The sequence below is a fragment of the Myotis yumanensis genome, unplaced genomic scaffold (genome assembly GCF_028538775.1).
Source record: "Myotis yumanensis isolate MYYU_CA2020_CCGP unplaced genomic scaffold, mMyoYum1.0.hap1 SCAF_7, whole genome shotgun sequence".
NCBI lineage: Eukaryota > Metazoa > Chordata > Mammalia > Chiroptera > Vespertilionidae > Myotis > Myotis yumanensis.
In genome coordinates this window covers 30,379,266-30,404,107 of record NW_027223758.1, presented here as the reverse complement: position 1 = coordinate 30,404,107, position 24,842 = coordinate 30,379,266, and the positions used below count along the sequence as shown (strand labels likewise).

The window sequence follows — 24,842 nt, the reverse complement described above, 5'->3', positions numbered from 1 at the left end:
TACCTAGGAATTTCAAGATTGTTATGGATGATTTGTTCTTAATTTGGAGTATGTATTAGGATCATTTGATGAACTCTTAAAGACACTAGTGCAATGCTGAGTTCCTCTAGAGAGTGGTTTGCATTGGGGCCGCATTATTTGTCACTTGTGTCTTTTAAGCTCTGTGGCTGATGTCAATGTGTACTCCTGTTGAGCACCCTGTATCAGTAGTTTGTGTAGGGGCTTTGTTAGTATATTTTGTTTCTTGCTTATATAGTTGACTTCTTTACTTTAAGCTGTGACAGCAAAGACCGGACAGAATACCAGCCATTTTATTTTTCTGGCCATCACAATGAGACCATTTAAAATCTTATGTGAATTTAAATTATTTTTAAAAAATTCAGTAGCAGGTTAGTCTAGGCCCAGAGCATCAAAGGATTGGTTAAACAAAATATGGTATGTCCACACAATGGAGTATTGTAAATGGAGTAGCTATAAAAAGGAACAAGGACTATATATATGCTGTGTGGTCATCTCGAGAATATGTTGTTGAATGAAAAATCAAGGAGCAGAACAGTGATATTGTATGCTACCGTTTTTCAAAGAAAGAGTGTGTACAAATATATACACAAATATTGTTATATAAATGCATAGACCCAAAAACTAATAGAAAGTGTTTCTCTAAGGAAAGGAATGGGGTGGAAGAAGCAGGGATGGAACCTAGACTTCTTAATATACTTTGTGGATTGGGGTTTTTTTTTTTAATTAAATATATTTTTATTGGTTTCAGAGAGGGAGGGTAAGGGAGAGAGAGAGAGAAATGTCACTGATGAGAGAGAATCACTGATTGGTTGCCTCCTGCACGCCCCTTACTGGGGATTGAGCCCACAACCTGGACATGTGTCTTTGACTGGAATCAAACTTGGGACCTTTCAGTCTGCAGGCTGATGTTCCACCCACTGAGCCAAACTAGCTAGGGCTGGAATGGGTTTTAGAATCGATCAGATGCTTTACCATATTATGAAACAAAAATAAATTAAAATGAGAGAAAAGGACAGTGTCCTAATATCAAAAGCAAAATGAAACAAGTGCTCCTAAATGATTGGACTGAGGTTGAAGCACAGAGAGTATTTCAGGCGACTGTGAAACATGGTGACATGACTACCATTTCTAGTGGGATATATCACTCAGGACAAAGAACTGCAAAAAAGACACTGTATACTCTTTAGTAATCATATAGCTGTTAGTAATATTGGTGTTGTTATTCTGGAGGTGTGTAAGGTAAAGCAAGTGGATAATTATATTAGACTAGTGGCCCAGTGTATGGATTCGTGCACATTGAAAGAAAATTAATTAGAAGAAAGATTCGTGCGGTAATTACGTTACTGCAAAAAATTACATTTCAAAATAGTATATAAACATAGTATTATAAAATTAAAACACACGTGTGATTGGCGCCAGCGAGAGCTTTATTGTATCACATGTGCGAGTCAACACTTTTAAATTGCCAGTGCACGTCATATGTACCGATTGGTTGGTCAGACGGACGGTCAGTCACTTAGCCTTTTATATATAGATTGGGGCACTAGATTTTGGTGTGATAAAGAGATACAATCATAGAAGTTGAGTAAGAATTCTGGGATCCTAACTTTGAGTTGGAAATGTAAGTGTGAACTCGAGATGTATTTTCTTTTTTAAAAGTGTGTTTCCTAGTTCTCTCTACTGAAAAATTCTAGAAACCAACCTAGGTAGCATTAAGCACTTTTAGTGCCTAATTCTGTTCTCTAAATAACAATTCCCAATAATATTTCATATCATAAAACAAGCTACTGGGGAAATTTCTGTTTCTATCAGTGGTAGAATAGCTTTTTTTAAAAAAAAGCCAACACTTTAGCTGAAAGTAACTAGAAAAGCTGGGAAGTTTATATTTTTTTAATTTTATTTATTTTTTAAATATATTTTATTGATTTTTTACAGAGAGGAAGGGAGAGGAATAGAGAGGTAGAAACATCGATGAGAGAAACATCGATTCAGCTGCCTCCTGCACACTCCCCACTGGAGATGCGCCCGCAACCAAGGTACATACCCTTGATGGGAATCGAACCCGGGACCCTCCAGTCCGCAGGCCGACGCTCAATCCACTGAGCCAAACCGATCAGGGCAGTTTTTTTTTTTTTTTTTAAATTTGTTTGAGGGCTTTGGCGAGTGAGCAAGGTAGATAGCAAGGACTTGAGAGACCAAAATTTTGGCGAGAAGGAAAGCCCAGAGTGGTAAGATCAACTTTTGGTACAGCTTTTCTCATGGAGTGATTGGCTGGTTTGAAATGTGTAGCTAGGAGGTTGAGCAGAAAATTGTGGCAGACAGACTGAGATTCTGAGCAGAGTTTCTGGTAATCATGTAGACTTGGGGGACAAAATTGGAATTCAGGACCTGCTAAGAAAGAGGGGCACTGGAAAACACCCCAGGCTTTTAGTTGAGAACCCTGAAGGATAGGTGAACTGAAAATAGGTCAGCTCTCACAAAGGCTAAAGCCTAGCTTCCAAATCACCGTAATCCTTGATTGGATTAAGGTCATTTATTGCATGCTAGAAGCAAATACAAATCTTCTCTGGAGGAAGACACCATCAACCATTAGTTCAAGTTATCTGTATAGTTTTTATGTGTTCACTGATAATATATTACATATATAATTATACTGTATGTATTTATAACATATAAATATTTATAAAACTTAGTTTTCATTCAATAAAATAATCAGATATATAAAAATAAAAGAAATGATTGAAAATCAAGAGAGACAACAGATAATCAAAATAGATCCATAGGGAGACTTCGAGTACAGATGAGATGGTATAGATCCATTTTTTCCTGCTAAGTCTAAAAAGTGTAAATCCTGGAATTGGTGCAGAAGGCAACCAAAGGAGAACTCTGAAAGGTTGTAAGAAGAAGGTAAGCTGGTTTGGGATCATAGGACTGGAAGAACAACATAGTCATAGGACATCTTGCATCCCCCCACTGAACAGAAGAAGGCCACCTAAACCAGTTCCTGACTTACTTTCCGAACTAGCATCCAGATGGGCTCATTCCTCCCCTGAATCAAATGGGAGTCCATCTGAAAGCATCATGCAAGCCTGTCAACATCATCAAAGATGATCAATTGGGAGTTCCATTGAATATGTTCCAAGAAGAAGTCCCCCTGTCTTGAGACTTCTCTTTTCCACTGAGAGATACCAAGGCAAGCAGGCAGAACTGACTCAAGAGCTACAGCAGGCATTCCAGTGTGAGAAGTGTTTTAGTACTTGAGGACTTGCAACTCTCCTCCCCCTCCCAAAGATACCAGGAGGCACTACCTGCAAAAAGGATACAGCTAAAAGTGGCCTAGTCTGGGAAAGTGTTTTTGGCCTTGTGGGCCTGATCATCTTCTCAGAGAAGATACCCAGAGACACAGGGGCAGACAAGAGGGACTCAGCTATAGTAAGTAATACGTTCTGGGAAGCTTCTTTGTCTCTATGTGCTCAAGACTTGCCTTTCCCACTTAGAGACACTGGGGTTGTCACACCCCTTCCCCACCAAGAGCTACCTGGCAGCCTGGCTTGGGGAAACTTCTTTTACTTCCTCAAGCAGCAGGGACCAGTGGGAGCCCAGTGGCACCCAGATAAACAAAGCAGGCCAAATAATGCCACAAAGGCTCTGAAATTAATCTGCCATGAATAGACCAGAAAAGGAGCCCAAGATCCACATGCTAAAACTAAACAGGTGACTACCTGTTAAAATAAAAAACTAAATAAGACCCTATGTTAGTGACTTCTATCATAGTAGAAAAATGTTTAAGAGGTAGAAAATCACTTGTCATAACAATAGCAAAGGAAACGGCAACTTGAATAAGAAAAAAACAAATGACACCAACACAAGATGAATTAGGTATTGGAATTTTTCTGACAAGAATTTTAAAGTAGGTATCATAAAAATGCTTCAAAATCAATTACAAATTATCTTAAAACAAATAAAAAATTTCAGCAGAGAATGAAATAAAATTATTTAGATCCCTGTTAGTAATGAAATTAGAAAGAACCAAATGGAAATTTTAAAATTGAAAACCACAATCGAACTCACTATATGGGTTCAATAGTAGAGGATAACAGAGGATAGAATCAGTAAATTTGAGAGCAGAACAATAGAATTTACCCAATACAAACAACAGAGAAAAAAACAATAGAAAAATAATATCTGAGGCCCGGCCAGTGTGGCTCAGTGGTTGAGTGTCAACCTATGAACCAGGAGGTTCAATTCTATTTTAGAACAAAAGTTCTAAAATTTATATAATTGCAGTCCCAGAAGGAAAGGTGAAATTGAGTATTTCAAAGAAACTGTGCCTGAAAATTTACCAAATTGACAAAAGAACAAACCTACAGATACAGATATAAGGCACAGATGCAAGATTAATATATATAAATTTGTTGCATTCTATATACAAGCAACGAAGAAGTAGAATTTGAAATTAAAAGCACAGTACCATTTATATTAGCACCCCCAAAAATGAAATACGTAGGTATAGGTGTAACAAAATATGAACAAGATCTATATGAGGAAAACTAAAACCGGTTTGGCTTAGTGGATAGAGAGAGCATCGGCCTGTGGACTGAAGGGTCCCAGGTTTGATTCCCATCAGGGTACATGCCCGGGTTGTGGACTGGATCCCCTGTGGGGGGCATACAGGAGGCAGCCAATCAATGATTCTCTCTCATCATTGATGTCTTTCTCTCCCTCTCCCTTCCTCTTTGAAATCAATACAAATATAGTTAAAAACAGTAACAAAGCTGATGAACAAAATCAAAGAACTGAACAAATGGAGAGATATTCCCTGTTCATGGATAGGAAAACACAATATTGTCAAGATGTCGTTTCTTCCCAACTTGATCCATAAATGAAATATAATCTCAGCAACTTGTTTTGTGGATAGTGATAAATTGATTCTAAAGATTATAGGGAGAGGCAAAAACTCAGACTAGGAAACACAACATTGAAGGTGAAGAACGAAGTTGGAGGACTGACACGACTTCAACACTTACTATAGAGCTATAGTGATCAGGACCGTATGGTACTGGTGAAATAATAAACAGATCAGTGGAACAAAATAGAGCCCAGAAACTAAAGGCAAAGAAAGCGTCTTGAAAGCAGCCAGAGAGAAATGGTGCATTACCTATAGGGAATACCAATTCAAATAACAAATGTCTTATCTGAAACCAGGGGACCAGAGGAACTGGCACAATATTTTTTTATATGCTGAAATAAAAGAATTATCAATTGTTAATTCTGTATCCAGCAAAACTGTCCCTCGGGTATTAAAAGGAAATAAAAACATTCTCAGATGATGGAAAACTAAAAATTTGTTGCTAGTAGATCTACCCTTAAAGAATGGTTAATGGAAGTTCTTTAAACAGATAAGAAATGATAAAGGAATGCATCTTGGAGCATCAGAAAAGAAGGAATAATGGAGAGAACAGATATATTGATACATACAATAATGGAATGTTTTTCCTCCTGAGTTTTAGCAATCAGATCATGATGATTGAATAAAAAATATAAAACCATCTAATACTAAATATGATATTTAAAATAGTGAAGATAGCCTTGGTTGGGTAGCTCAGTTGGTTAGAGCATCCCAATAGGGCAAGGTAGTAGGTTCAATCCCGGTCAGGGCACATACAAGAATCAACCAATGAATGCATAAATGGGTAGAACAGGAAAAATCAATGTTTCCCTCTTTCCCTTCCTCTTTCTCTTTAAAAATCAATAAATTAAAAAAACTAGAAAATAGTGAAGATAAAGCACCTTAATGAAAATGAGGTTTCCACACTCCACTTAAAGTGGTAAAATACCATTGCCAGTAGATTGTTATAAGTTACACAGATATATTCTGATACCTAGAGTAACCATTAAGAAAACTGTACAAAAGATAAAAACAATATAAATAAGATGGAATCTTTAAAAATGTTCAAGTACCCTCCCCCCATAGGAAGGCAAAAAGAGGGAAACAGAAGAATGAGAACCAGAGAAACATATAAAAGATGTAATAGAGCAGCAGACTTAAGCCTTAACATATCAATAAATACCATAAATTTAATAATAATTACCTTAAATCTAAATGTAGAGTGGCTAAAAAAATGTGACCCAATTATATGCAGCTTATAGGAAAGTCAGTTCAGATTCCACAATGTAGGTAGGTAGAAAGCAAAAGAATGGAAAAACTGTACCATGAAAACATTTTTTTTAAAGGTAGAAATTGGCTATATTAGTATTTGATAAATTGGACTTTAGAGCAGAGAAAATAACCAGTCACAAAGAGGGACATTGCTAAATATGAAATTGACAGATTAAATATTGCCAGGGGTTATGGATGGGGAGTGCTTAGGGGAAATGTGGCAGAGAGGTCTGAGTGGTTATAAAGGGGCAATATGAGAAATCCTTGTAGTGTTGAAACTGTTCAGTATATTGACTGTGGTGCTGCATACATGAACCAAATTGTATAAACTTACACACACACACACACACACACACACACACGAATATAAATAGAATTGTGAAATCTGAATAAGATTGATTTATCAGTGTCAGTATTCTGGTTGTGATATATTGTAATTTTGAAAAATGTTACCATTTGGGGAAACTAGTCAATGTGTACAAGGAATCACTCTGTATACTTTCTTATAACTACATGTGAATCTGTTACCTCAACTAAAATTTAAGTTTTTAAAAAGGATCGGGGATTAAGAAGACATGACAAATCAATGCAGTGTAATTCTGGTTTGGATCTTGGAACAGAAAAAAGACATTGGTGAAGACACATGCACACAGGAGAGTCAGCAATTAGAATGATTAGAAACAGACTGAAATAAATGAGTAATATCTTTAAGAATTTATTTCTTTAAAATATATTTTTATTGATTTCAGAGAGGAAGGGAGAGGGAGAGAGAGAGATAGAAACATCAATGATAAGAGAGAATCATTGATTGGCTGCCTCCTGCACACCCCCTACTGGGGTTGGAGCCCGCAACCTGGGCATGTGCCCTTGACTGGAATCGAACCCGGGACCCTTCAGTCCGCAGGCTGACGCTCTATCCACTGAGCCAAACCAGCTAGGGCTTTAAGAATTTAAATGAAAAGATGAATTTCAGCAGAGAATTAGAAAATTTAAAAAAGAATTAATGGAAATTGAAAAAACGGTAACTGATTTTGAGAACTTTAGACACAGATAAAGAGAGAATCAGTGAATTGTAAGATATGTCGGAAAAAATACCTGGACAGAGCACAGAGAGGAAGAGATGAAAATGTCATTTGCATGTTCTCCTTGCATGTTCTCCCCTATAGTTTTTTTTTTACTCAAACCATTTGAGAATAAGCTATATATATATATATATATCATGACCCTTGACTCTTTAAAATACTTTAGCATGTGTTTTCTAAGAATAGTGATAGTTTTTTAAAAATTATATTTTATTGATTTTTTACAGAGAGGAAGGGAGAGGGATAGAGAGTTAGAAACATCGATGAGAGAGAAACATCCATCAGCTGCCTTCTGCACACCCCCTACTGGGGATGTGCTCACAACCAAGGTACATGCCCTTGAACAGAATCGAACCTGGGACCCTTCAGTCTGCAGGTCGGCGCTCTATCCACTGAGCCAAATCGGTTAGGGCAGAATAGTGATAGTTTTAAGAGACTTAAATCTTAGGGGCAATTTTCTTCAGTAAATTTAACCATGATATAGGTATCCCCCACTTTTCAAAAGTTCATGTTTCGCCATTTCACTTTTACAAAAGACTTAAATTTGTACCTGTTTTTGCTAACCAAAAGAAATCCAAAGAGGATTTTTGCTTTTATGAAAAAAGGTGAAAAGTGAAAACAGTGTTCAGCATTTGTTTAGCAGTGAGCTGTTATAGAGGATTGATAAAGATAATAGTTAGAAAAGAATATTGATGAGCTGATGGAGAGATTGATAAAGAGAAAAAATTACCGATATCAATGACAAAGCGGGGGGCATCAGTACAGATCCTGCAGACATGGGAAAAATCATAGGAAGATATGTTTATTCTAGTAATTATAATAATAGACAAGGTGGAATTTGAGCATCAAGCTAGGTTAATGGATTGTTACCATAAAAGGCATAATTTGCCCAGCCGGTGTGGCTCAGTCATTGAGCGTTGACCCATGAACCAGGAGGTCACAGTTTGATTCCTGGTCAGGGCACATGTCTGAATTGCTGGCTGGATTCCCATTGGGGGGCGGGAGGGTGTCAGTTAATGATTCTCTGTCATCATTGATGTTTCTATCTTCCTCTCCTTCTTCTCCTTTCCTCTCTCTGAAATCAATAAAAACATTTTTTTAAAAGGCATAATTTATGAAGATCTTACTGTCATAAGCTGGTTTGGCTTAATAGCTAAATACATAAAGCAAAATTAATCTGAGAAATGTCATTAGTGAAGCAGTTGATTTCAACATACATGTCTCAGAGTTAGATTTAAATTTAGATAAAATTAAGTAAGAATATAAAGGAATTGGCCCTAACCAGTTTGGCTCAGTGGATAGAGCGTCATCGGCCTGTGGACTGAAGGGTCCCAGGTTCCATTCCGGTCAAGGGCATGTACCTTGGTTGTGGGCACATCCCCAGTTGGGGGTGTGCTGGAGGCAGCTGATCAATGTTTCTCTCTCATCGATGTTTCTGATTCTCTATCCTTCTCCCTTCCTCTCTGTAAAAGTCAATAAAATATATTTAAAAAAAAGAATATAAAGGAATTGAATAGTGCATTCAATAAACTTAATTATATGTGCAGATATAAATAGTATTTCACATTCCTACAATAGGCTGGGTTTTTTTTTTTTAATATCCAAGGAACTTTGGTCAAAGTTTATTAATGTCCAAGGTCATATAGAAAGTCTGAACAGATGAGAAAAGTTGAGATTTTACAGACCATATTGTCTGGAAATAACACAAATAAATTAGAAAGAAATAGTTAATAAGATGACTCCTTTGAAACCTGCCTTCTATGGAGGATTTCCCTTATTTCTCTATTCATTTTCATTGTAGAAATACCCTCAGCATATATTCAAATTGGGAAATTGGTAGTGGCAAGGCATTAATTCCTTATATTTCTGTTCTTATATTGTCCATATGTCTTTATGTTTCAATTTGATGCCTTTGTGTGACTGCTGCTGAAGTAGGGTACAGGTAGTACCAGTGTCCATACCAAGATCTCTAATTATACTATAAAACTTGACCCGAAATTTTAGGTTGCTATTCCTGGCCTTCCCCTTTCAACTCTTTCTGAATTTTCAGTAACCACTTGTTGGTCATTCACTAGAACACAGGGAATTTCAAATTAAAAACTGATAAAATTTAAAAGGAACAATACCTAATACAGAGGAAATGTGGAGAATAGAATGTTTTCATATATTGCAGGTGAAAATATGAATTGTTACAGCCTTTGGGAAAATAATTTGGCAGCCTGGTTAACAATTAAAATTCATATTCTTTTTGGCCCAGTAAACCTCCTAAGAGTCTATTTTTAGAAATAAAAGCAGAAAAGTAAGGCCATATGTATAGGGATATTTATTGCAGCAATGTATATAATGCCAAGCAATTGAAAACAGAATGAGTGTTAGTAGAAGGTCAGAAAAAAAAATGGTATCTCTGTAGGTTGGAATATTATGCTACGTGAAAAAGAATGAATTAGACCTGATAGTTGGATAGAGTCCCACAAAGTTTTGTTCAGTGAGAGAAAAAAGATTCAAAAAAGTTTCTATAATAATTAATTTCTGTAATAAAAAATTATGTAAGAGAACCATGCATACATCATGGGCTCATGAGCATGAAGAAAAATAGTTAAGAATGCTTGCTAGTGGTTAAATGTTTATCTTGGTGGGGGGTAGGTGGGAAAACGAGGGAAGGATTGTTTTTTAGTTGACCAAAAAAGCCTGTGATTATATCTATTATCTGTAAAATTATGTAAATGTGCATGTTTAAAGATACTAAGTAAATATTTAAAGTAAAAGTGGCCTATTTCTTTTCTAAAAGTGATGCCGATTTGCAAATACCTGAGCATGTCTATGTGAAGGCCATAGAAACTCTTAAGAGTAAAACAAGCATAGTAGAAAGCCATAAACTTTTTGAGGTAGGAGAACCTAAAACAAAGAATTAAGGCAGTGCATGCATGCACGCTCTCTCTCTCTCTCTCCCTTTTGAGATCTCTCTCTAAAGCAGTAACCAGTGGGAAATTTAATTACCAATAAAACTGGGGTGGACTCTGTGGTTGGTTGGTATTGCTCTTCAGGGACCTTTGCCTTCCTTTGATTTGTCATCATTGGTGTTGGCTTTGTGTTCAGGCTGCAGTACTTCTAGCTGTAAAATCCACTATAGCAGAGTCCAGAGGGAGAAGTATGGTCTCTCTGGGTGTCTGTTGTAGGATTTCTTGGAAACGTTTGCTGAGATGGAGTTTGGGTACAACTTGGTTATAACAGCTGTGAGAGGAAGGGGCTGAAGGCAGAACTGGGCAAAAGAAGAGCTTTATTGCAAGCCTGCCCAAGGGAAGCTCTGGAGCAAGGATTGCTTGTCAGAGTTCCATGTTGGATTAAAATGCTCAGCCTTTATACCTACTCTGGTGTGGGCTGCCCTGGGAAGGCAGCTCCTGAAGGACTGGCAGCTGGAGGCTGTGTGATGACCAGACTCCCTGCTGCAGCTGGCAGCAAATCCTTCCTTGAAGGGGAGATCTAGGTGGCGCATCTCTCAGTCTACATACTGTCTTTAAGAATCAGAAAATATTTTCCAGAAGTCCTTCATCAGACAGCCCCTCACATTTAAATATTAGGTTACATGTTGTGACAAAGACTAATAATGAGCCTTCATAGTCTTTCTCCACTTCTCTAGTAAAGAAAGTCCTGGTTTTCATTGGGTGCATGGTAATCTGGGGTAATGGCTACATATCTCAGCCTCTACATTTAGATTTGTCTAACTTTTGGCTGGTGGTTAAGTTGCGCTGTCATGTTTGACTTGGAGGCGATATGTGCCTTGTTTTCTTGTCCTCCTCCTTGCTGGGTAGACTCTGGGAATAATAGCTGGAGTTTGAGCAGCATCTTGGATTATGAGGTGGAAGCCACATATTTGAAGATGACAAAACAAGATAGAAGAATATTAGGTTCTTGATGATCATGGAAATGCCTTATGTGCTCTGGATTGCTTCCCTTTGCCAATCAATTATTGGCAGAGGGCACAGGAAACCATGATTGGCTCAGACTAACATTTTGGGGGTGAGTAGACTTTGGGGAGTAAAACATGGAGACATTTGTGTCAGTTTATAGCAGAGGGAGAGAAGGGCAAAGAAGTCAAGAGATTTTCAGGGCATTATAGTTGTGATAGCTCATGGGATCTTAACTAGGGAGGTGGGAAAGTGAAATGTGTGGTTAATGGGGATGAACATGGAGGAGAGTTGGTTTAGTAGATTGGAGGTCCCCATGGGGCTGATGACTCACTGGGAAGGGAGAAGAAAGCTAAATGAACCAGAGAGAGAAGAGATGGTAATAGTATAGGAGTACAGGACACCTAAAATGAGCATTTTGGTGGTTGTGCTGTTACTGGTAATGACAAGACCTAGAAGACTGAGTAAAGTGGGATGGAGAAAGATTCTGATGTTGAAATTATGAAGTGGAGAGTCTGGGTTTTGGATGAACATCTCGGATGTTGAAGTAGTTGAGTGAAAGGCAGTGAACTAGATGCTAATGTCTTCAGTGGGTGAAATGTAATTGGGGTCTCAGTAGATATCTAAAAAAGTGAGGGAGACTGACCCAAAAGAGCGTCTGTTTCAGAGAGACTGACATTGTTGGTGGAAGACGAGGAAAAAATGACCTGGAAACAGCAGTGAGAAAGGAAATAGCATCCTTCTTAAAGAATAAAAATTTCTATATAACACAATATACTAGAAACAAAGTATAAAGAAAAAAGGAAAGTGAGAAAATATATTTATAGTATATATAACATACAAATGGGAGCTCCTTAATATAAAAAGAGCTCCTAAATATTAATTTGAAAAGACCACTTGGTCGCAAAGTAGGCAAAGAATATGGAATCTAAATTCACAAAGGGAGAAATACAAATGAACAAGCAATGAGAAGATTCAAACGTTAGGGCTAGTACCAGTCAAAACATTAATTAAATAGTAGGATATGCCTACCATATTGGCAAGGTCTCAAAATACTGCCAAACTTCAGGCTTGGCACGAGTGTGGGAAGACAGGTGCTGATGTACACTGTTCAAAGGTTTGGTTATAGATTGCCACTTCAGAAGCAGCAGCTTACATGGCTATGGTGGATCTGTTGTGAGTTGTGGCTTGATGTGTTTGCCCATCACAGTTATGCTGACTATAGTGTTATTGTATTAAATTCTTATAACTGTTACTGTGAAATTTTTTTTGGTCAATCCTCACCCGAAGATATTTTTTCCATTGATTTTTTTTTCTAGAAAAAGTGGAGGGAGGGGTGAGAGAGAGAAACAAAGAGAGAGGAACACTGATTTAAGAGAGACATTGATTGGTTGCCTCCCTCTTGTAACCCTACCAGGGCAGGAATCGAACCTCTGTGCACTGGCCAACACTAACCATTGAGCACACCAGCCAGGGCTGTGTGAGCTTATTTTTTAAAAATACCAGCTCATATTTATAAATAAGTTTTTGTGGCTGTTTTTATGGTATAATGTATGATTTTCTCCATCTTATCTGGAAAGATTTAGATATGATTTTTGTTTGTTTGTCTTGATTTTAATATATGTGTATCTTCTTAAATGTATATATTTGTTTTATCTATATTTGTGTAATCTGAATATAACTATGCAGTTATTTTCTTCTGGTTATATAGTATGCATCTCACTTTGCTTAATTTGGATTGTATTGAGAATTAAGAAGTATATTATTAATATATAAAATCTTGATGGACTTAAGTTTTTTTTTTCTTTAAATTACAGATTAACTGGATCTTCTGGGTTTGTAACAGATGGACCTGGAAATTATAAATATAAAACGAAGTGCACATGGCTCATTGAAGGACAGTAAGTAATAATGGCTAATTGATTTTTTTTTTTAGGATAGAGGTCAGTGTGGCATTACTTTTCCTACAAGTAAAATTAACAAACTGTAGCATAAAGTACTTAAAATATTTTTATTCGATAATTTCTTATTTTATAAGTAAATTTTATTTTTCTTAATCTTTATTTTTACTTAAAAAACCTTCTTGTGATGATTTAATGCTGTAGATGAATTGTACACACCAGAATTTTGTATATTTTCAATTGTATTAGTTTTAAAAAATGGAGTATTTTAAGTGATGTGCTTAAAGCATTAGAAAATCATAATGTTGTGTCATTTTTATAAATACATATTTTTATTGTGGGGATGAAAGTTAGAATAACTGTTATTGGCCAAACAACTCCTTCTTTTTGCTCCCATGCCTCTCCAGCTGTTACCTTCTTTTTCTTACCTTCAGCAAACCTTTAAAGCAGTGTTTCTCAAACTTTTTGGTTTCAGGACCTCATTACACTCTTAAATTTATAGAATTTTAAATAACTTTTGTTTTTGTGGGTTATATCTGTTTTTACCATGTTAAAAATTAAAACTAAGAAATACTATTTAATTCAGTTTAAAAACAACTAATACACCCACTATGCGTTAGCATTAATGGCATATTTTTATGAAAAAAGAAGCCCTGTATTTAAAAAGTTAATAAAAGAATGGCATTGCTTTACATTTTTGTAAATCTCTTCCCTGGATTAATAGAAGACAGCTAGATTATCATTTTTTCTGCATTCACTTTAAAAAAAAATACATTTTTATTGATTTCAGAGAGGAATGGAGAGGGAGAGAGTTAGAAACATCAATGGTGAGAGAGAGAATCATTGATTGGCTGCTTCGTGCACATCCCCTGCTCAGAACAGAGTCTGCAGCCTGGGCATATGCACTGACCAGGAATTGAACCATGACCTCCTGGTTCTTAGGTAGATGCTCATCCACTGAGTCACGCCAGCCGGGCCTGCATTCACTTTGTTTCAATGTTACGATGGTGAAGTATGTGAAGAAAATTAGGCTTCACTTGAATATGAAGTGAGAAAAGGGAAGGGGTTTTTATAGTGCTTTTAAAGAATTGTGGATGGTAGTCTTTGACAAGTGGTAGTTTCTTAAAAGTAAATTGCAATGTGGAATATGAAACAATGTGAATGAAGTTTAAGAATTTGTTAAATTAAAAGTAATTAGTTTTCTTGTACTTTGAATGGATCTTTAACCTGTGCATGGTTTTATAACATGATATGTGGTCATTTGGAAAATATTGGCTCACTGAATTATGCAGATATCCCAACTGTTGATATATTTCATTATATAATATTTTTTAAAAATCACATTGGGCTGTGGCCAGGTAGCTCAGGTGGTTAGAGCATTGTCCTGATACCTAAGGTTGCAGATTATATTCCTGGTTAGGACACATAAAAGAATCAACCAGTGAATGCATAAATGGGTAGAACAATAAAAATTGATGTTTTTCTCTCTCTCAAATCAATTAAAAAATCACATTAGTTATATCACCATCAATCTCATCAGAAAGTTTTAAATATTGGTAAGTTGTATTTAGGTGGCAGATATCAATCTTCCAAAGCTTTAATTATTGCTTGAAAGCTTGTATTTTATCTTTGGCACCAAATACTGCCAATTGTTTTCTTTGAAGTGACAGCTTTACTTTGTTCATTTTCAAGAAAATATCTGCCATATATCCAAGTCTGACATTCAAGTAAAAATGGTAAATGGTGTTCTAAAAGAAAGGCAACTAGTTCAGCTCACAACTCAAACAATTTCAAAAGTGATTTTCCTTGAAACCGTTGTACTTTGTTAGGTAGCAGAAGTGCTTTATGCATACTTCCCACCTTGTCATGCATAATATTAAAAAGATGTGTACTATTAATAAAATTCATAGTTTCTACCATGTAATAAAGCTATGCTTAAATGAAGCTGTCATTTCTTTTTTTCTTTCTGTGAGGGAGTGATGGTGAAGCATAACAGTGATTACTAGTACAGTTTGGTGCCACCGTCTTGTTAGATTCCAAGGTGTCAGCAGTTTTACCCACCATTTGCTCTTGTACCATTAGTAAATGCCAACATGATGATAAGGTACATGATAGCTTAGTATTAATTATTATGTACATAGTCTTGACCTTTTGGGCCCCTAAAAGGGTCTCAGGGCCCTTGGTGTTCTGTGGACCACACTTTGAGAACTTGTGCTCTATTGTCTGCCCTTGCCCTTTCTGTCAGTCCACTCCCATCTGGTGTCCTTCTCCACCATTGCTCAGCATGGGATCTCAGTGGTTGTTCCTCCTCAGCCTAAGCAAAAACTAATTTCTTCTTCCTCTTATTCCCATATTTAGCCTTTCGGTAAGTTCTGTCCATTTTCCTTCTAGAATATCTCCCAAATCCTTCTACATTCTCCTTTTCATATTCATCTCTGAAATTATTATAAAAACCACCACCCTCATTTTCCTCGGCCCCTGTAATAGCCTTGAAATTGGCCTTTTGATTTTTGCTTTTGCCCCTTGCTTACCTCTTCTTATCTCATGAGGTTCCCTCGATTTACTGTTTCAGATATGCTGATTTTCTTCATATTGTTCTTACACATCAACTTCTTTCTTCCTGAGTCTTTAAGACAGTGCTGTTTTACTCTATTAAGAGGAGAAAGGGATGGGTGGGGTAATAACTAGAAGAAGAGTTGGGATTTGAAGCTTTTTATGTTTTGTTGTTTTTGTAAAATATGTGATACCGAAGGAGATTTAAATGTGGATGTAGAAGTTTCAGATAAGGAAGATGCTAAATATTTGAGAAATGGAAGGAGAAGTAGGTAGGTGTATCTGTTTTGAAAAATGGGAATTTGAGGGATTTTTGTCTTGGTGCAGAGAAGTGGGTGGGACTGAATGGCTTGAAATAGTAATTGAGAGGACCAGTGGTGGAGAGGGAGAGAGAGTTAGTAATAGGACTACTGGCAGAATTGAAGTACCATTTGAAGTTGGTGAGCAGTGACCAATCCTGGAGTCAGCCCTCTCAGTGGTGTGACTTTCTCTGGCACGGATCAGTTTTGTTTGGGTTCAGTCTAAGTCAAAGCAGGTAACTCTTTTCCTCTAGACCATGGCTTTTGCCAAGTAGTTCCATGAAAAGTCAGAGGGGCAGGTGAGTTTAGAGAATTGGCAGGTGTGATTATGAAATGATGTAGTGTGGAGTCTTCGGTTGAATAAAGAAGTGTAGAACTGGAAGGGCTAATGGGTTGGTTCAGAGGCTGTTAATGAATGGCTACTGTGTAGACTATAAGGCCCAAAGAGGCACAGACCATGTCTATTTTGTTTATCAGTGCATGTTTAGTGGTCTCTTGCAGATAGTATATACTAAGTGAATCTTTGACAAATAATGATATGCTCTTTAGTATTAATTTCTCCTCTCTGTAAATTAAAAATCTAGGTATATATTTTTCAAATGTTTGATAGTGATAATTATTATAAATTATTTTTGGTTTGTTTTTTTCAGGCCAAATAGAATAATGAGACTCCGTTTCAATCATTTTGCTACAGAGTGTAGTTGGGACCATTTATATGTTTATGATGGGGACTCAATTTATGCACCACTAATTGCTGCCTTTAGGTAAGCTCACTCATATTAGTTGTTAATCATATGATTTCTGAATTCAAACATATGTCCTAGGTTGCATTCTTACTGGACTCACCTTTATTATTCCTTAACACACTATTTCATGGAAATAATACTATTTCTGGAGACCTGACTTGGTTTCCTGTAACTATTAGGTAAGTCTTTGGGCAGAGTACTTGACTTCTCTTTTTAATTTCCTGCTCTGTACAGTCGTGACGGTAGTATTGTTCATCTGCTTCTCCTGGTGGTAGTGAAGTTTACATTTTAAAAATGTTTTGTGATTAATATATTGAATAATAATATTTCTGTAAAAAAATTAAATCAGGGATCATGTTAATTTTAATCCTTGCTGTGTTCCTCATTACATAGGCCTTCAGGAGGTATTTGTTAAATTCAAATATAGGTGTGTGTGTGTGTGTGTGTGTGCGTGTGTATATATGGGTGAGGGGGATTTTATGGAAGAATACACAGAAAATGAACAGTGGTTATCTGAGGAGAATGAGGAATATACCATTTATGTATTATAATATTTTTTCAGTAATTCTATATTGTTAAAATAGCTTAACACCCAATATATGGCATGTTCTAATTTGTTTTGGCATTTTAGTTTTTATTAACAATAACTGGCTGTGTTATCTTTTTGACCACATAGGAATTGAAAACCATCCTATTTTTCTTCCTTTAACTTGATAGAAGATTTATAAAATAATATGTTTTTAAAATACACATCTCCTAAGGAAGTCATATTTGTCAGTTTTTCATCTACAACTCACTTTCTGGATTCCCCACCCCCTATAAGTATTTTATTTCCTTGACTTTAAATAGAAATCAATTCAACAAATATTTTTTTTTATTCCTCACATGGGACTAGTCTCATGTGGGTGAGGAAGTAACAGAGTAAATAGTACAAGAGTTGCCAAGGACGCAGGAGACCAGGGGACTAATGTGCCCTTGTATTTCTCCCCTCCCTTTGGCTTAGAAATCTCTCTAACATATCTTTGAACTAAGAACCAGTTTCTAAGATTCACTTTCGAGGCCAAAGATCAGGGTGGATAGGCCATGCTAAGAATTAGAATGTCATTTGCTAAGTGTTGAGCATGTATGTCTTTATGCCAGAATTTGAAGCATTCCTTGCATTATAGTAAGAGGCACCACAAATTTTAACATAAGCGTAAAAACTACCTATAAATGTTTTCATGATAGTACTTGTTGGGGGTTCACTTGATACTGAGTTCATTAATCCAAATATATGGAGTCTTGTAATGTGCTGGGCACTTGTAATCAGCTTGCCATTAGCCTTATGGGAACATCAGCCAAGCAGGTATGCATAATCAGTGCTGTGCTTCACCTGGACTGGGTATTTGATGAGCAGACATGTGAATCAACAGCAGTATATAAATAAGCAGAAGGCTGTAATTGTTTTAATTGATGACTTTTGAGAAGAGCCAAAGTATATGTACAGAAAACAGGAGAAATTTTAGGTTTCTATTAAAAAAAAAAAGTTGGTTAACTGATATTATAGATTAATCCATTGATTGTGTTAAAATTTAACCTATGGCATAGTATTAGAATATAAATTTTCTAAAATTATAGGGAGAAAATACAGGTTTGAAAATTGAAATTTACCTGAAACACAAAACCTCTAAACCACTGATAAACAGAACAATTTGGAAACCCTGTCACAAGATGGGGAGCTGAGAAATGCTATTGGGTCTGGAGGACTTGGATAGAGGAATCAACCCAGTGGTAATGTGCTGGGGGCCTAGAGTGGAGAGAGCCTGGCAGCAGCTAGGACAGCCAATAAAGAAGAAAACCATATAGGATTCAGAAGATGTGGACTTTCAATCTGAATTCTGTTCTGTAGTCTTCAGTTTTTAAAACCTAAGATGCAGGTGTTGTATGGTGTTTTCTCTGGGTGTATTGCAAATTATGAAGCAAAGAGGCCAGTGTGGCTAGGGTCAAGTGAATAATGGAAGAGAATAATGGTTGAGATTTTTGTTCATTGGGTGGTGGTGATGTGTATGGAACAGACTGCATAGGACCTGGTAAGGATTTAGGCTTTTAAAGAATGAGGTGGCAGTGTTGGTGGTGGTGATAGTACCTCAATAATTAAAGATATTGAGCATATGGAGCTATGCAATAGGCAGGTAAACATAGGAAAAATGGTTAACATTGGGAGTGTAAAAGAAACTCAGAGTCTAAATTTAAAAATCACTTTTTACTTATTAGTGAAGCTAAAATAGGACTAGTAATCTTACTTGGTGGGGTGAGGTGGGATTGACTCTTTTCATTCTTTATTGATGGGACTTCAAGTTGGCATGTCTCTTCTGGAAAGCAAGTTGGTATTATGGGTCAGGAGCCTTAAAGCCATCATTTAGAACAGGGGTGGGCAAACTTTTTGACTCGAGGGCCACAATGGGTTCTTAAACTGGACCGGAGGGCCGGAACAAAAGCATGGATGGAGTGTTTGTGTGAACTAATATAAATTCAAAGTAAACATCATTACATTAAAGGGTACGGTCTTTTTTTTTTTTAGTTTTATTCATTTCAAACAGGCCGGATCCGGCCCGCGGGCCGTAGTTTGCCCACGGCTGATTTAGAACCTTGACATAATTCTTTCCCTCTCCAGGCACCCAATGAATATTTTTGTGTGCTGGACTGAGATACCATAAGTTCTGAAGGAACTTTTAGTGATGTGGGAAATGCTTATGGTATATTACTGGTAAAATAAACTATAAAATGTAATCTGGTATCAATTAGGCAAAGACAATACATCAAGATGTATTTGGAATTATGTGTTTGTTTATCAAGCTTACTTATTTATATTTTTACTTTTCATATCTTTTGCTAGTATTTGACATTCATCAACTCATGAAGTTTGTTACTTTCTGTGATTATTAGAGGTTTACTCAGTTTTTCAAAGAAGCATTATAAAAATGTTTATTAAAAGAAAGAATAATAGGGCCATTGATTTCAAATCTTAATAGAAATATAACCCAGAATAAAGGAGAATCTAGCAAAAGATTCAGATCTATTCCCCAGAGAAACCAGAATAGGGTTGTATCATGCATTTATCACAGGAAGTTGCCCCTCTTCCTGGAAATGGTTTTTGAAATTATAAGGATGAATTTCAGCTCTGAGTTTGTGTTTGCCACCATGTGATGTGTCTGTGATTGTGTTTCTCTTGATAAGAAATGTATTTTCATTTCAGTGGCCTGATTGTTCCTGAAAGAGACGGCAATGAGACTGTTCCTGAGGTTGTTGCCACATCAGGTTATGCCCTGCTGCATTTTTTTAGTGATGCTGCTTATAATTTGACTGGATTTAATATCACTTACAAGTAAGATATTTAAGTCTAATATTTGTAGTTTTATTCAAAAGACTATATACTTTGTTTTAACAATAATAATGACTAACATATATTGAGGGCTTATTGTGTGACAGGCATTGCGGTAAGCAGTTTGAATGTATTTTCTCATTTAAAGTTTTTTTAAAACTCAGTGAAATATGGGCACTGTTTTTCTACTTGTTTTATAATTGAAGAAACTAGTGGAAAACAATACATTGTTAAAGTGCTTGAAACACAGTTTCAACCTAGATCTTTCTGCTATTGAGCTTCTCTTGGAAGAGAAGAGCGTTTTCCTGCTAATGGATTAAAACATAGAGGTTTTTTGCTAAGTACGATTTAACAAATAGTAGTAGTTTCATGTACTCAGTGGTTGGACCATTGATGACAACTTAGTTGAGGTTACAGAAGAATGTAGACAGACAGACTTTAGCAGCTTTTGGAATTTGTTGTGATACGGAGAGAGGCTAATTTGGTTGTTGATAATCTTCACCTGAGGATATTTTTTCCATTGCTTTTCAGAGAGAGTGGAAGGGAGGGAGGAAGTGGGGACGGGGCGGGGGAGCGGGGGGGGGGGGGCGGGGAGAGAATGTCACTGTAAGGGAGACACATCGATTGACTGCCTCCTGCTCATGCCCCAACTGGGGGGGCAGGGAGCAAACCCACAACCCAGGTACATGCCCTTGACCAGGAATCGAACGTATGACCCTTCGGTGCGTAGTCTGGTGCTCTAACCACTGAGAAACCATGGCCAGGGCTAGAGAAGCTTTTGTCTTTTCTATTTTCCTCTTAAGAAATGCCCCCCGATTAAATGAACCTCAGTAAAGGAAGCAAATTCCACTAACAGGGGGGCTGCTCTCTGTGTGGAGTAGCCTATTCTCTGTCTCGCTGCTTCACTAATAAACCCACTTTCACTTCAAACTGAAAAAAAAAAAGAAAAAGAAGAAATGTTTCTTTTCATAAGTAGTTAAATAGGCTAGTGGCTTGTGATAAAGAACTTCTGTGGCCCTCAAAGCCTAAAATACTATTTGGCCTCTTACAAAATAAGTTTACCTGCTCCTGCCATAGGCAGTGATCTCTACTTGTAACCTTTATATTGGGTTCTTTTTCTGCCTATTTTCTCATGATCTCAGTATTCATTCAGGCTGATTTGAAGCCATCTCTATCTTGATTTGTATGGTGATTCAGTCTTTCAGGCGCCCAGGGTGTGTGACTTGGCAGCCTAGGCAGCTTATCACACACAGTACTAGCAAGGTGATTTTTAGTGACACAGGTAGGCATAAAGGCTGGGTTGAGGGGAGATGCTGATAGGTTGGTTGAGTACATATGAGATGTCTAAACAGGACATTGATATTGGAATCTAGGACTCAGACAGTGACTTACTGGCCTCTGGGGCATTTGAACATTGACTGACTGGTCTATGGGGCATGTGGACAGTGACTGGCCTATGGGGCGTGTGCACGGTGCGGAGAGGGATAGTAGAGGCAGCTAAGGGGCATGGGAATGCTGGTGGGCTTTGTTGTCACAGAAGCCCAGAGAAGAAAGTGTCAGGAAGGAGGAAGCTGACAGCTATGAGGTTTAGTAAGCAAAGGAGGCTTTAGGTCACCCTAGCTGGGGAGGGTGGAGTCGGGAGCCTAGTAGGAATGGAAGATTAGAAAGTCATGGCATTGAGAGTGGGAAACTGGTGAATTTCTTCTCCGAAGGGGAGGGGGTAGAAGGGAGATGTGAGTTTAGGCTAGGGCTTCTCAAACTTCACAAGCACAGGAATCTTCTGTAGGACTTGTTAAAGCACAAATTTCTGGGCCCTACCCAGAGATTGTAGTTCAGCAGAGCGGGGCCTGAGAATCTGTGTTTCTAAATACCTCCTGGGTGATGCTGCTGCCACCTGCAACAATCTGGGCAATAATCTTTAACACATTTTGTAAACTTTCAGAGACTATCCAGAGGGAGATATATATATGTGTATATATGTATACACATACATGCATACCATGAGGATGATGGTGCATTGTTGCAGTTTGTCTTATTCTTTTCTTTTCCAAACTTGCAACATGCATTTGGTAATTTTGTAATGCTCATCATTTGTGGGCTACCAAGAATAGGGTAGTCATTCCATCCTTGCGAAGCTAAGCCTGGACATTTTGCAAGAATTTCTTCTCTCTCAAGGGCCGGGGGAGGGGGGAGGTGAGGGGGGGAAGGACACATATGTAATACCCTTTGTAATACTTTTAGCAATAAGAAAAAAAAAAAGAATTTCTTCTCTCTTTGTAAGTTCTTTCACTTATCTCTTAAGAGAATCCAGCAAGGTCAATTTGATTTTGTTACTTACCCAAGCTATGCTTTGTTGGGTGACCCTGTTTAGGCTGAATGGTAAGTACTGCAGCCGTGCTTGTGAATGAACTGGAAAGACAGTGACGTTCTTAAACCTTGTGTAGGAGGAAGTTCTCCTAAATTATTACACGTGTTGCTTTGTTTTGATTTAATTTTTTCTCACTGTTTTTATAGTTTTGACATGTGTCCGAATAATTGCTCAGGCCGAGGAGAATGTAAGATCAGCAATAGCAGCAACACTGCTCAGTGTGAATGTTCTGAAAACTGGAAAGGTGAAGCATGTGACATTCCTCACTGTGTAAATAACTGTGGTTTTCCTTATCGAGGCATCTGCAATTCCAGTGATGTCAGAGGATGTTCCTGCTTCTCAGAGTGGCAGGGTAGGTGCTTTTTTCACTTTTCTTCCAACTTACAGTATATTTCTAGTTTAATAACTTATAATTGACTTTATCCCTAGTATCTCTATCTTCTCTGTTGTTCAAATGTCAGGTAGTGTTTAGATTTTCACATCTCTTTATTGAGCTTCTTACAAATCTTTGAAATTCATAGATTTGTGGTTTTGTCTCTTTAGAATTGGGGAGGAGTTTGAAATTCTTTGCAATTCATTCATGAAAGTTTGAGAACTTGGTCTCAGCCATAAGACGACATAGCAGAGACCCAAGCTGGGGGATGGGACAATAATAATGTCTCATCAGAAACTTTCAATATGTAGTAAAAGTCTAAAGTAGTCAGCTAATGGATTTATCTGTAGATAAAAATTATTAAAGAAGCTTTAGCTGATACTGATTTAGTGATTTCCTTTATACATTTATCTCTTCGTCAGACCACTTTTATTGTGAAGGGAAATGTGCTTTTATAATGCCTTATTTGTTCAATTTGGCGAAATCAAGGAGGTAAATAACTGATGGTGCAGCAGAAGCCAAACGTTCCAAGAATGGAGCTTCTTGATTTTCTAGGAAATGGGAAGTTTGTACTATTATACCTGGGACTAGTCTTTACATTTTAGCCCTAAAGTTTTGTTTTTTTTCCATTTGCACTAATAATCCCTTTGTCCTCTTTCCTCCAAGGGCTGTTGAAGCAAGTATTTTATTACTAAAAAATCCTAACCTGTATATGGTCAGGTCATCATTAAAAAGTATGTGATGTTGAATTTTATGAGAGATACTGTTGGTCTCTAGCTTTGAGTAAATGAAAAGCACAAATTAAAGTGATTTGTCTGATATCTAGACGCTAAAGGACAAGACTGAGTATTCTTTAGATATTTGTTACATTTAGTAGATTAAAACTTGAAATGCAGTAATTTTAAAGCTGCATTTTGTGAAGCTAATTTATTATGTTTTCTTAGGTCCTGGATGTTCAATTCCTGTACCAGCTAACCAGTCATTTTGGACTCAAGAGGAATATTCTAACCCAAGGCTCCCCAGAGCCTCTCACAAAGCTGTGGTCAATGGAAATACAATGTGGATTGTTGGAGGATATATGTTTAACCACTCAGATTACAGCATGGTTCTAGCGTAAGTTGTTTTAACACTTTTGCAAAAAAATTAATTTTCCATTTTAAAAATTTATAAAATAAACAAAAGGAAAAGAAATCATCAGTAATTCTATTATCTGGTGGAAAATCTCTGTTAATATTTTGGTAGTAGTATCCCAGACTTTTTTGACATAGCCTTAGTTTTTGAAATTGGGAGCCACAAAGAATTTATTGTAATAAGCAATAATTCATCTTTTCCAGATACTGTATCTCGTGCTTTGCTTTAGGTACATATAGTAGGTTCTTTTTAATAGGGGATTACTTTATCTCTTCATTTAATTAACAACATATCTATAGATCACATGGTTTGAATTTATAGTTTACCAGTGGAAATTAGGCCACTGTGTAGTACTTCCCAGCCTTCAAGGTCTTTTTACTGGTCTCACGCCACTTATCCTGAAAGGAGGATATATGTTGTCATGGTGGAACCAGCTATGGAGATTGACTTTTGGGAGAAATTTATCAGCGCTTAACTCACTGCTGATTTTGTGCCCTCGCAGTGTTTTCTAGGCATTTTCTATTAATGAAGATTGTGAAAAACTAGCATCTGTTCTTTAAGGGGTTCTGGGAATATGGCAGTGGTGGCATAGTTTATGATTTCCCCCAAAATGTATCATTAAATACGCAGAACAGCTAGGAAACATGCAAAAACACATGGGTTACATTGATAACAAGACTTGGTTAGAGGTATGCATCTACATCAAGCATGTCAAATTCAAAGGCTAACATGGGCCAAATAAACAAGGTTTAAGTTTATGTGGGCTGCAGAAAGACAGAAGCTTCCATTTTCATAGAAACGTAGGTTTATTTATATAGAGACATGTTGAATATAAAGGGCTAAAATAAATGAGTAATCATTAACATAAAATAATAGAACATCTTAATAAAAATTAATATTTTCTTGAACATTAATTTACCAGACACTGAATAACTGCACAAA

At 36.9% G+C, this 24,842-nt stretch overlaps 1 protein-coding gene across 1 annotated transcript in view; it reads left to right on the top strand.

Moving 5' to 3' along the window:
- ATRN (attractin) overlaps window positions 1-24,842 on the top strand; it is a 147,151-nt gene that overhangs the window by 22,638 nt on the left and 99,671 nt on the right. The window contains exons 2-6 of the mRNA XM_070419991.1: window positions 12,986-13,069; window positions 16,572-16,685; window positions 19,903-20,031; window positions 22,543-22,748; window positions 23,714-23,882. Of these exons, the coding sequence (XP_070276092.1) occupies window positions 12,986-13,069; window positions 16,572-16,685; window positions 19,903-20,031; window positions 22,543-22,748; window positions 23,714-23,882 (702 nt within the window). The remainder of the gene's footprint in view (window positions 1-12,985; window positions 13,070-16,571; window positions 16,686-19,902; window positions 20,032-22,542; window positions 22,749-23,713; window positions 23,883-24,842) is intronic.